Here is a 13,091-nt window from a genome sequence, read left to right as displayed (position 1 = left end):
GACGGCAAAGCCGGGATAATCTCCTTAGCCCCTTTGGAGAGATTTCCCTTTGTGCGCGGAGGTGAAGAGTGGAGATGCTGCGTGTTCGCAGCTTAAGACTCTTCCCAATCGGCTCCCTCCATCTTATCAGAGCGGTGCCATCACATCATTGCACTAGTTGAGTTGTCAGGATTTATTCCTTCCGCCGCCGTGCACTCGCCGCTTCTAAAAACAGCAGCTGGGGTGTGCGGCGGGGCCAGGCTGGGGGTGTCAGGGTTTCTCCAGTTAAATTTTCCCTGGCGGGGAGCAGGACAGCCATGGGAGGTTGGGTACCAATGGGTGGGTGGGTGGATGAATCCATCCTCCCTCCACCTTGGGGTTCCTGTGCCATGGGGATGTCCTGCACATTCTGGTATGGGAGCAGAGAACACAAGTTCACCCCAGTTCCCCAGACTCAGCATCACCAGGGCTCATATGGGGGCTGTACCCGATGTTGTGTCCCCCCCGCCATGGCTGGCAGCCCCCAGGGCTAGGCACAAAGTGCTGTATTAATAGGAGCAACGTGCAGCTGATACTGGGATGTGGTCCCGTGACACCCCGATAACGGTATTTATCCCGATAGTATCCAGGCAGCTGCAAACAGTGCAGGGACCTCTGAGCTGGGTCCTCACTGAGGGGCAGAGCCAGGTCATTGAGATTTGATGAAAGTTGTGCGGATGTGGGAGCCCCTTGCGATGGGACCGATGCGCTTTTCCCCCCTGCTCGCTCCCACATGGAAAGCAAATGTTGATGCACAGATGCAGCTGCACCTCCAGAGCATCTAGGAGCAAACGTGGGTGCCGCAGGAGCCGGCACAGCTCGGTGCAGCTCCCAATGGTGCATCCTTGCCCCCTGGTACTGGGCACTGGGGAGGCCAAACTTTGAATCCTGGGGTCAGTTTTGGGCCCCTCACAAGAAAGCCCTTGTGGTGCTGGAGCGAGTTGAGAGAAGGGAACGGAGCTGGTGAGGGGCTGGAGCACAAGTGTGATGGGAGTGGCTGAGGGACCTGGGGGGTTCAGCTGGAGAACAGGAGCTGAGGGGAGACCTTCTGATCTCTGAACTGCCTGAAAGGAGCTTGGAGCCAGGGGGGATCGGGCTCTTCTCCCAAGAAACAAGTGCCAGGAGCAGAGGAAACGGCCTCAAGTTGCACCAGGGGAGGTTGAGGTTGGATCTGGGGAACAATTTCTTCCCCAAACGGCTGTCAGGCATTGGAACAGGCTGCCCAGGGCAGTCGTGGAGTCACCATCCCTGGAGGGGATGAACAGATGGATATGAGGTTCTCAGGGGCATGGGTTAGTGACAGGGTTGGGGTAATGGTTGGACTCGATGATCTTGAGGGTCTTTTCCAACCGAAATGGTTCTGATTCTGTTATCTCCCTGACCATATGGATGCTGTGGGTCACCTTGCAGATGGGCTCTTGCAGAAGTTCATCTTCATCACACCCTGGTCTTGCGTTCACCCTATCCCAAAGGACGATGCAGCCATATTGCACGGTGATGCCGCATCTTGCAACCCTGTGGGCTTCGTCCCTCCCCACGTCCCCAGCCAGGACCCCCATTTCCCCAGGGACCCGTGTGCCAGCAGTGCCTTCTCAGCCATTGATCGCCTGCTGCGTGGCCGTGGTGTGATGACAGGATTAATCTTTGCTCTCCAGCACAGCTCAGCCTATTTCTTTGAAATCTCTCGATGGGGAGATAAAGCGAGGTGCAGCACTGGCCAAGCAGGCGCTGTTGGTCCTGGGGGGCAGGGAACAGCGTTGGCACCCCATGTTTCAGCACTGGGGGCCACACCACACCGAGCAGGTGCACCCAGCTCACCCGGGGGCTTTTTCCCCTCCTTCCTTCCTTCCTGCTGCTTTTCTTTGCGACCCAAAGCAAACAAGCAGGTCCCTGCCCCATTTGGTTAATGATCTGGGAGATAAACCCTCCCGTGATAACGGCAGGGGCACCGCCTGCTCGGGGACCGATGGCCAGATGAGATACCCAGGGTGGTGTTCACCTGCCGGGGGGGATCCCGCAGGGAGGGGGGCTGCACCCACGGACTTTGTTCCTTGCTGGGGGGCACTGGGGCACCCCAGGGGCTGGCACTGGCTTTTCCCAATGTGCAGTCAGGGCGATGTGGCACAATCTGGTGCTGTCGGAAAGTAGGGAAGGGGATTGCTCCCCACTGCGTTGTTGGCCCCACGTGGGGACACAGCTCGATTGCTTTGAGCTTTGCTCCCAAGTGCAGCCAGTGTGAACACTCAGCATCTCCCAGGCCACCCCATCCCGCCATTGTTCCCCTCGTGCCAAGCGCAGCAATGCCATGTGCTTAGTTTGAAAAATCACCTTTTTCCCTCTCTTTTTGTCTTGCTGTATCAATGTGGGTGCAAGGTACTGTGGGGGCTCCGGCAGTGTCACCGGTCGGGGACAGGGGCACCCATCCAGACAGAGAACCGCTCGGCACCACTCCCCGGGGTTCGCCACCACCCCATTTTTAGGGTGACACTGGGGGACTGGGCCACCGGCCGGTGCCATGGCCATGGGGTGCTGGCGGGAAGCGGGGCCGGCTCCGGCAACACTATTTTTGTCCCCCCTGTCTGGAACGGTTTTCTCTTTATCAGCGCCTGCGTGTTTTCTCTGCTGGGGATTGATACACAGAAGATGAAGTGCTCTGACATGGGAAGTGTCAGGCGAACGCTCTTATCTCGGAGACATGGTCTCCTGACCCAAACGCCGCTGATTACCAGTGAGACGGGGGGGAAGGAGGGGGGGGCAAAAAGCAGGGGGAGGGGGCATGGAGGGGGAGAGGTGGCGGTTGGGCTCCATTCCCCAAAAGCGGCCAGGCTCTGTGGGGTGGCAAAGCCAGAGAGGAGCCACCATCCTTGAGGCTGTCTTGGGGGTTTGCTGTCACCTTCCTGGGGTTTGGATGTTGGTGACGACCAGTGACGTGGGGATGCTGGGATCTCAGCAGAGGGGCTGGAGGGAGCCTGGCACCCTGGCAAGGAGTCAGGCGGGAGCTGGTTGTTGGAAATGCAGAGCAACGTTCACCCTGCAAGGGTCTGACTGCCCCATTCAGCCCCGAGGTCACGGTGACAGCTGCATCCTGCCCTGGAGGGTCTGCTCCCTGCCTGCCCCCCATGTCCTTTGCGGGAGGGACCAGCCGGGCGTGGGGCTGCTGCTGCCTGTCCTTGGTGTCAGTTTGTGCCAGGGAATAAATCCCATCGGCTCCTCAGGGGTCCCAGACCCCTCTCTGCCCTCCTCCTCTTCCCCATGCCGAGATGGAGCTGGTGAGGCCACAGGCTGGGGGATGCTGAGGACGTGGGGCAGGGGAATGCTGGGGATGTGCACACCCCCAAAACCACTTTGCTGGGGATGAAATACCAGTGGGAGACAGAGCCAAGATCCCCACGGCCAGGGTGGATTCTGGAGCATTCCAGCTCTGTGCCAGTACCAAGGGCTGCGAGGTCAAAGGGTCTGAGGTGCTGCAGGAAGGGGATGGCAGGCAGAGCACATCTTGGTGTGCTGGCTGTGGCACAGGGACCAGCCAAAGATCTCAGGGACCTTTGATGCCTTCCCAGACCTTTTCTCCAGCCCAGCTCCCCATGGGTTTTGCCAAGGGGCACTGGCTGCTCCCCTGGGACACACTCAGAGCCACATCCCCAGTGGCACAGGGTCTTCCTTGGCAGATGGAGGGACCCATGGTTGACAGTAGGACGTGGGTGCCGCCAACCTGTGTTCAGCACCCAGCACTTCCAGTCGCTCACCTTAACTTACCCCAGTGCTGAGAGGATCCCCATGTCAGCCTGGCTAATAAACACATCAGATTTCAATCTCTGCAACCATGGGATCGCTTTATCCTCCCTGCGCTCCCAGCTCGGAAAGCAATTTTGCCTTCAAACCCGCGCAGCCTCCTCCCCGCCCACGGGACCAGGGCACTGGCTGCGGCTTCTGCGGCATCCTCGAAGGACACGGGCTCTGGGCACATGGCTTTTGGGGGGGCTCTTTTTCCTGGCGTGGTGATGGGGGAACCCCCCACTTCTGCCCTGGAGTACTCCAGGCTGCCAGGAGCCTTCCCGGCTGCAGATGGGTGACCTGGGCACCCTGCCTGGCTGCTGACCTGGTGTTTGGCTATCTGTCCTTGGGGAGCATCTTCTTTTTTGGGGTGCAGCATCCATCTCACCACATGGCGAGGGGCAGCCAGCATGCATCCATCTGCGTATTGGTTACCTGACATCTTATCTGCGCTCCGAAAGACAAAGGCACAGTTAAAACATTTTAGAGCAGCCTTCATAGTGTATTAACATGTTATCTAACCCATTAAACCAGGGGCTTATCAGATAATCAAAGCCATTAAGCCCTGAAGCTGCTGTGACTTTGGGTGCGGGGATGGGAAATGCTCCTTCCGCTCCGCTGTGCGGTGCCTGGACCCCCCGGTGAGCAGCCACATCCCACCCACTCACCACAGCCCCGGGACACCCACCTGCAGCTCTGGGCTCCACGTGGGTGCCCACATCCCCAGGGACCTGGGGCAGCCAGGGGTCTGTTTTGGGGACATTGTGCTGATGTTGTGCCCATCTCCCCGCAGATGAGCTGGACCTGGCCGTGCAGGACGGGGAGCGGCGGGTGCGAAGCCGCAGGAGCCTCCCCGAGGGTTTCTCCTGGGGACCCTTCCAGGGCAGCATCCACAGCGAGCTGGCATCGCCAGGGCACGGTGACATGGTGAGGGGCACTGCTGATGACCGTGACAGGGAAAATGCCAAGGAATGAAGTTGTTTGAAGAAAGGAGTTAGTTTGGGAGGGATTTTCCCTGCCAACCCCCTGGGAATCTTTGGGTTTGGGTGCCCAGGAGGTTTCCCTGCCACATGCTGCCCCCAGATCAGAGCGTCCCCACGGGCAGGGGGACAGGATGCTGCCTGTCCCCTCCTGCACATGGCTGCAGGCTGCTTGGTGGCACGTGTGTCCTCACAGAGGAGATGTGGTTTGGGTTTCCCAACCAAGATTTGTCCCTGGGGGATCCCGGTTGTGCCTGGAAAGTGCTGGAGTGGGACAGGAGGCAGCGGGGGGCACCGGGGCTGGTGGCTGTGTCGGGGTGGGTGCACATGGGTGTGTTTTAGGTGCCACATCCTCACATTCCAGCCGCATCCTTCCCCCAGCATCTCCCTGGAGCTGCACAAGAGCAGCTCCAGCCCAGGGTCTTCAAGGCCGGAGGATCTCGCCCAGGCTCTGTCCCCACCTCCTCCTCCTCCTCCTCCTTCTCCTCCTGTCTCCCTCGCTCTTTTTTTTTTTTTTTTTTTTCATTTTTTTTAGCTCAGGCCCGTTTATCTTTGCCGAATTAAATCCTTGATTAACCCTTATCTGCCCAGTTTGGCTCCCTATCTCCTGGTTGGCGCCGTGTGTCCAGACACCCGGTACAGGATGATTGATTTCTTAAAGATATGCCCGGCTTTTTTTCTGATACTTCATTTATTGTCTAAATATTTTTGCTCCCATTTCAGCAGCTCCCTTATCAAGCCCAGCTGATGATTCCCAGCCCTGCTCTCCTCCACCACTCTCCTCCCTCCCTATCTGCTCGGGGAAGTGAGGAAGGAATCGCAGCCCCATCTCTGATACGGGCTGTCGCCCTCGGGTCCCTTCGTCTTTGTCACTGGAGGTGGTCGGGGGGGTGCAGGGGGTCTCCCCTAAATCCTGCCTCTCTCTGCTGTCTGTCTCCATGCGGGAGATTATCCCAGCCCAGTGCAAACTGGAAATACTGGGTGGCTTTAATGCTGCTGTGGCATGAAGCATCACATGTGCCCATCGTTGCACTGATGGAGGAGTAGGAAGAGGAGGAGGGGGAGGAAGATGCCTCCCCCAAAACCAACCTTGCTCAGGAGGGTGTGCAAACCCTCCGGCAGCACCAGCCCGGAGGTGCCAAGTGTTGGCAGAGCCCCGTGTGCCATCTCACCCCTGACTGTCCTCCCACATCCCTGCCCCACATCCCCCCCAGCCGCCCAGGGTGATGCCCACAGCGGGGGCAGTGGGGCCGCCCTGGTAACGCCGTCCCGGCGGATGTGGAGCAGATTGGGTTTCTGATGGTTATCGGGCCGGTGCAGAGCGGAGACACTGACCTCTTTGTTCGGGGAGAACAAGGAAGGGTTCGACACGGGGCTGGGGCCATGGAGGGGGGCCAGAGCGTGCGCCCTGGGGTCCTGGGAGCACCCTGGGGTGCTGTGGGGTGCACAGACACCGCAGGGGCCTCCCTCTCCTTGGGGGTACCCACACGTCCCCCTGTGCACAGCACAGAGACACTCCTCTCCCTCCTAGTGTGGGACATGGTGGGGCCACTGCGGTCCCCAACCCATGTGCCACCAGCAGCACCTGTCCCTGTGTCCCATGCAGAGGAGTCCCTAAAACCTCCCAGCCCCATTTCCCAGCCACTTTCCACAGGGGCAGGGGAGGGTCCTGTGAAATATGCCCACGCGTGTGCCAACACATGCACACAACACAGGCACATGGGGGGGTTATCGCGCTGCCGGCACTCGGCTCCTGGCAGTGATAAGGCCTCAACTGGCTGCCACTGTCAGGCTGAGTCGGAGGGTTTAGAAATATTGGGACGAATAATTAGATTTCATATCGTTACCGCGGCAGCCATCGGAGGATCAGGCAGATTAATTTCCCCCCCACGCCACCACCCCTTTCTGCTCATTAATATTCATTAGAGATGCAGGAAGGCAGAGCTGGGCACAGGCTGAGTGGGGAGCACCACGGCCCCCCTGCTGTCACCCCCCCCACCCTGACCCCTGCCCGTTTGGGAAGCAGCGCTCAGCTCCCCTCCCTGTCCTCGGCAGAGCCCCCCCGTGACACTGGTGCTGGAGGATGAGAGCTGCTGGTTGTCCCGCCTGCCCCTCGTGCCCGCAGAGCCCGATGCCAACGCTGTCATCTACAGGAAGAGTGAGTACCGGTGCTTGGGGGCTCTGGGGGGGTCGGGCACGGCTGCCCTGGCACTGGGGTGAGGGATGGGGTGCTGCTGCAGAGGGATGAGTCCATGTCCCATCCAGCCCCCCACCTGCTGCTGGTGGCTGCCCACCCCAGCCGCTGCCTGGGGCCCCCCACACCGGGGCAGCGGCTGCTCCTCCGTGATGCCCCGCTGGCTGTCTCTGGGGCTTGTCTCCCGTCTGTGGGGCTTGTCCCACATCCCTGGGACTTGGTCCCCTGTCCCAGCCCTCCCCAGCTGTCTGGCTGCTGGGGGACATAAGGAGGGTCCCAGCTGGTGCAGATGTTGCTGCAGGTGTGAGTGCAAGCGTCAGTGCATGTAGGTGGGGCGAGAGCCAGCACAAGCATCAGGGCGAAACTCCTTGCAAGCGTTACTGCACATAGTGGTGTAAGACTCTGTGCAAGCATTGCTGCAGGTGCTGGTGTAAGACTTGGCACAAACATCGGTGCAAGACTCAGTACGAGCATTACTGCAAGCATTGGTGCAAGTATTGGTGCACAGCTCAGTGCATGTGTTGGTACGAGCAGTACTGCATGCAGTGGTGTAAAAGTCAGTGCAAGTATTGGTACAAGACAGTGTAAACATTACTGCAAGCATTGGTGCAAGCGTTGCTGCAAGCATTGGTGCACAACTCAGCAGAAGCACTGATGCAACAGTACTGCACAAAATGGTGTGATTCAGTGCAAGCATTGGTGCAAGACTTGGCACAAACTTTGGTGCAAGCCTTACTGCATGCAACACTGTAAGACAGTGTGAGCTTTACTGCAAGCATTGATGCAAGTGTTAGTGCAAAAGTCAGCACAAGTATTGGTGCAAGACTCCATGCAAGCATCACTGCATGTGTTGGTGCAAACATTGGTGCACAACTCAGCACAAGCACTGGTGCAAGTGTTACTGCCCACATTGGTGTAAGACTCTGTGCAAGCATTTCTACAAGCAGGGGCTCCAGCATGGGTGCAAGAGTGAGCGGGAGGCTGCGGGCAGGCAGGGCAGTGCAGGCAGGGTTATGCAGTCAGGGCAGTGCAGGCAGGGCTATGCAGGCAGTACAGTGCAGGCAGGGCGGTGCAGGCAGCGCTGGCCATAGGCAGACACTGCCATCTCCAGGCAGTTCGGGGCTCAGCCATGGCCAGGAGGAAGCACCAGGCTCAGAGGGGACAAGGACAGAAAGGGACAAGGGGCACAGAGCCGTGCAGGACGGGGATCTGGGAGGTCCGTGCTGACTGCTGTCCCCACATCCCCCAGATGAAGCCCTGTGGTGCCGGACGACGCGTGCTCTGCGGGAAGATGAGCCCGTGTGTGCTTTCGTGGTGGCAGAGCCACCAGCTGTCCCCAACCACCATGCGGTGACAGCGGAGCCCAGTGACTCGCCCTACCCAGCTGCGCTGCGCTCGGACATCCAGCTGCTGCCACAGCAAGCGGGCATGGCTGCCATCCTGGCCACCGCCGTGGTCAACAGTGAGTCCCTGGGGGGCATGGCGGGGTGGGGGGACATGGTGCAGCCTATGGGACTGTGCCAAGGGTCCCCAGCCTGTCATGCAAGTTATGTATCACAGGATCAGAGAATCATCTTGGTTGGAAGAGACCCTCAAGATCATCGCGTCCGACCATAACCCACCTCTGGCACTATCCTGTGTCCCTGAGAACCTCATCTCTGTCTGTTCAACCCCTCCAGGGATGGTGACTCCACCACTGCCCTGGACAGCCTGTTCCAATGCCCAACAGCCCTTTGGGGAGAAAATAGTTCCCCAGATCCAACCTCAACCTCCCCTGGCACAACTTGAGGCAGTTTCCTCTGGTCCTATCAAGAGGAAATTTGCATGTCCCATCCTTGTCCCCTCTGCAGAGGATGTCTTTCCGTGCAAGGACTGCGGGATCTGGTACCGGAGCGAGCGCAACCTGCAAGCCCACCTGATGTACTACTGTGCCAGCCGGCAGAGCGCTGGCTCGCCCGCCCTGGAGGAGAAGCCCAAGGAGACGTACCCTAACGAGCGTGTCTGCCCCTTCCCGCAGTGCAAGAAGAGCTGCCCTAGCGCCAGCTCCCTGGAGATCCACATGCGGAGCCACAGCGGTATGACACGGCACGGCACAATGTGGCATGGCATGGCACGCTGCTGCACTCTGGGGACACCAAGCCACATGCAGAGACCCCAAGAGTGAAGGGGTGGAGAGGCAGTGGGGATGCAGCACAGTGACCAGTTAGATGAGGTTCTCCCCCAGTTAGGTTACTGGCTTGGGGCTGCTCCCTTGTAAGTCTTCCCCCATGTCCTGTAAAGACAAAAGGAGCATCCTGCTTCCTGCAGCTGGTGCCTTCTTGTCTGGCACAGGCCGTGGATTGTCTCTATGGTCCCTGTCACACTTCCCTCGGTGCTGAAGTGTCTGCCTGTCTGTCCATCCTGCAGGAGAGCGGCCGTTCGTCTGCCTGATCTGCCTGTCCGCCTTCACCACAAAAGCCAACTGCGAGCGTCACCTGAAGGTGCACACGGACACCCTGAATGGTGAGTGAGCGCTGGCCAGCGTCCCCATGGGGACACCCCTGTCCCTTCCAGCACAGCCTGGGGACGGGGACCCACTCCCCATGGGTCTCTGCCGGGTGGTGTCCTGCCTGCTCAGCCCCACGTTCCCCACAGGCGTCTGCCACAGCTGCGGCTTCATCTCCACCACGAGGGACATCCTCTATAGCCACCTTGTCACCAACCACATGATCTGCCAGCCAGGCTCCAAGGGAGAGATGTACTCACCAGGGCCAGCCCTGCCCGCCGCCAAACCCCTGACTGCCGGTGGGTACCCAGGCGGGCGACACGTGCCAGCGCTCCACGCACAGCCTAGCATTGCCACCGAGGGCTGCGTCCTCAAACGGCGAGGAGGGAGGTGGGGGGCGGGGGGAGCATCGCTGTGCCAGACGAGTGACCCAGTGCCTCTCTCCCCTCAGCAGGGCTGAACCAGACAAACAACACATCCCTGCGGAAGGGCAGCCTGCCGGCGTTCCTGCCCGAGGGGCTGCCAGTGCTGCCACAGCACGTGGTGCTGCATGGCCCCCTGCCCACCCCACCACCCGGCCCCGACACCGTGCCCCCCCCGGCACCACCCGCCTCGCCCCCCAGTGCCAGGGCTGGCAAGGTCTCTCCACCCACCCAGCCACAGAACGGGGAAGGACCATCATCATCATCCTCATCCTCATCCAATGAGCCTGTCCACATCAAGGAGGAGCCCGCCAGCAGCCCGGCCAGTGAGGCAGAGGTGCCGAAAAGCAGCGGCCCCATGGAGGGGGGTGGCAGCCCCAGCTCCCGGACCTCGTCCCCCCGCAGCCTGTCCTCGGCCAAGGTCAAGTCTGAGCTCGCCAGCCCCACACCAGGCTCCAGCCCGGTGCCCAGCGAGCCGGGGACGGGCACGGCCGGTGGCACTGTCTTCCTCCCCCAGTACGTGTTTGGCCACGAAGCCACGGTGGTGCCGCAGGCATCAGAGATCCTAGCGAAGATGTCAGAGCTGGTGCACAGCCGGCTGAAGCAGGGCCACGGCGGTGCCGTGCCACCCGCCATCTACACCGGCACCTCGCCGGCACCCAAGGGTGCCACGTGCTTCGAGTGCGAGATCACCTTCAACAACATCAACAACTACTACGTGCACAAGCGGCTCTACTGTTCCAGCCGGCACCTGGCTGAGGACAGTCCCCCTGGGGTGCGCAAGCTCAAAGCCCCCCCCGGGGCACCCAAGGGCGCTCCCACTCCAGGGACGCTGCTGTCCTCCCCAGCGGGTGACAGTCAGGGGACACTGGGGGGCGATGGGGACACCGGCCATGATGCCACGCCGCCAACTGCCCCACCAGAGGTAAAAACAGAGGAGGGGAGCAGCAAAGCAGCGTCCCCCGAAGTGGAAGGGGTGACAGGACGGTGCAGTGAGGACAGCCAGAGCCCCAGCAGCTCGGCGGGGGACGAGGGGGACGAGGACCCCAGCAAGACGCTGTGTGAGGCGTGCAACATCCGCTTCAGCCGCCACGAGACCTACATGGTACACAAGCGTTTCTACTGTGCCTCCCGCCACGACCCCCCGCTCCGCCGCCCCACTGTCCCCAAAGTCCCCTTTCTCCCCCAGCCCTTCCGCACCCGCAAGCGCCGTAAGCTCTATGAGATCCATGGGGCCACTCACCGCCCCGCCGAACCCCCGCCGGCCCCTGAACCACTGCCAGCCCCCGACCCACCAGGGGCTGCCCCCTCGCCCCACGCCAACCCGGATACCGAGGGTCCCATCGATCTGAGCAAGAAGCCGCGGCGCCAGGGTGAACCGGCGCCGGCACCGCTGCTGCCCTTGGCCGACTACCACGAGTGTACCGCCTGCCGCATCAGCTTCCACAGCCTCGACTCCTACCTGGCCCACAAGAAGTACCAGTGCCCGGCCACCCCCCTGCAGCCCCACACCCTCGAGCAGCTCCAGAAGATGAAGGGAGCCATGGCTGCCCCCCTCAAGGACCGGCACAGCCCCGGCGAGGGGGATGCCGAAGGCATCAGGGTGAGGGTGGCTCCAGCAGGGAGCCCCGGCGTCCCCTACCCCAGTGCGGACTCACTGCAGCGTCACCCCAAAGGTCCCCTGTCACCCATGGGGACAAAGGGACCTCTCTCTGCTTGTCCCTACTGTCCCCTCAACGGGGCCATCAAGGGCGACCTCCTCGAGCACTTCCGTAACGCCCACGGGCTCTTCATAGCCAAGCCAGCAGTGGCCGGGCAGGGGGTCCCCGACACCCCGGTGCTTGGTGCCGGCAGGACACCCGAACCCCCACTCCCCACCGCGTCACCCCCCAACCCACCCGCCCACCGCCTCCGCCGGGACAGTTTCAACAGCAAGGAGGGGCAGGATGGCGGCGGCAGCCCCCGTCCCCCCGCGTCGCCCCAGCCCCCCTCTTCGCCCGGAGCCCCCGAGGGACTGCGGGAAGGCGCCCGAAAGCCCCCCACCCCTCCCACCTACACGGACAGGGGGGTGCAGACCCCCCCAGCCAAGGCTGTGCCCAGCCCTGTGCCCAATGGCAACCACAGGTACTGTCGCCTCTGCAACATCAAGTTCAGCAGCCTCTCCACCTTCATTGCCCACAAGAAGTATTACTGCTCCTCCCACGCTGCCGAGCACATCAAGTAAACCCCCCCGCCTGGTACCCCTACCACTGCTTGGGGGCTGCAGGGGCTGGGGGGGTGGGAACCGGTGGCTGACACCCTCCCTTGCAGGGGTTGGGGTGACGGAGGATTCCCCCAGGAGGCTTCAGTGGCTGGAGTTCCCTCCGGTATCCCCAAATTCTGCCCTGGGTTGGGGATCCCATGTGTCACATGTGAGAACAGTGCTGCTGGGGGGGCTGGTCCCCCCCAGCCCCCAGTGCATGCTGAGCCTCACCGGGGTTGATGCTGCAGGGAAACTGAGGCAGGGGGAGGGCACGTAGCCCTGCCCTGGCTGGGGGACTGTGGGGGAGCTCTGTCCCCAGGTCGACACTACAGGGATGGAGAGGGGGCTCGGCGTGTCTTGGCCCTGGGCACGGCAAGAAGAGTAGGGGGTGCCCCCTGCCACAGAGTGGAGCCTGTGGGGAGACAGCACTGAACGAGGATGGAGCGACCCTGGGAAGCGTGTGTATAAGCGTGTACAGAAATAAATATGTCTAATAGAGCTGGGCTGCCGCCTGCCTGCGGGGGGGATGCTGTGGGGGCTGGAGAGGCCACTGTCACCCCGTGGGGTCAGGGACAGTGGGTATATCTATGACAGGGACAGCCTGCACTAGAGGGGCAGAGCACAGTGTCCCTGTCCCCCCAGTGGCACTCACCTCACCCCAGGTGCCACGGGGCAATGCAGCCAGGCTGCAGGCTGTTAGCTCATTAATTATCAGGCTAATTAAGCCCTCACAGCCACAGGTGGGCCATGCTGCCCTAAGCCCAGCTCTGGGTTCTACCACATTAGCTGTTCCTGTGCTGGAGCCCCAGTGCTGTATGGTGGGATGTCCCCAGGTGGGTGTGGCTCCTGTCCCCTGTGATATGCATCACAGGAAGATGTCCCGAAGCACAGCTTCTCTCCCCACATCTCATCCCAGTGCTCCCCAGTATAGTACAGGAGGGCACTGAGTTGTCCCCTCCCCACCCTGCTTTACATT

General features: G+C 61.1%; 1 protein-coding gene across 19 annotated transcripts in view; it reads left to right on the top strand.

Moving 5' to 3' along the window:
• The window catches only part of ZFPM1 (zinc finger protein, FOG family member 1), a 34,148-nt gene extending 21,560 nt beyond the window's left edge, over positions 1-12,588 (top strand). For 16 of the 19 annotated variants that reach the window (XM_080352117.1, XM_080352116.1, XM_080352104.1 and 13 more), the window contains 7 exons: positions 4,586-4,719; positions 6,828-6,930; positions 8,216-8,428; positions 8,817-9,041; positions 9,373-9,468; positions 9,601-9,750; positions 9,903-12,588. In XM_080352117.1, coding sequence (XP_080208243.1) covers positions 4,586-4,719; positions 6,828-6,930; positions 8,216-8,428; positions 8,817-9,041; positions 9,373-9,468; positions 9,601-9,750; positions 9,903-12,097 — 3,116 coding nt within the window. In that variant the 3' untranslated portion in view covers positions 12,098-12,588. Of the gene's footprint in view, positions 1-2,648; positions 2,747-4,585; positions 4,720-6,827; positions 6,931-8,215; positions 8,429-8,816; positions 9,042-9,372; positions 9,469-9,600; positions 9,751-9,902 lie in introns of those variants that run through there. The other 3 variants (XM_080352118.1, XM_080352114.1, XM_080352112.1) reach the window with 2 other exon arrangements.
• Positions 12,589-13,091: the final 503 nt, after the last annotated feature.

Source organism: Nesoenas mayeri (assembly GCF_963082525.1).
Source record: "Nesoenas mayeri genome assembly, chromosome: 12".
NCBI lineage: Eukaryota > Metazoa > Chordata > Aves > Columbiformes > Columbidae > Nesoenas > Nesoenas mayeri.
Note: the sequence above shows the minus strand (reverse complement) of the source record. Positions and strands in the feature narration are given on the sequence as shown.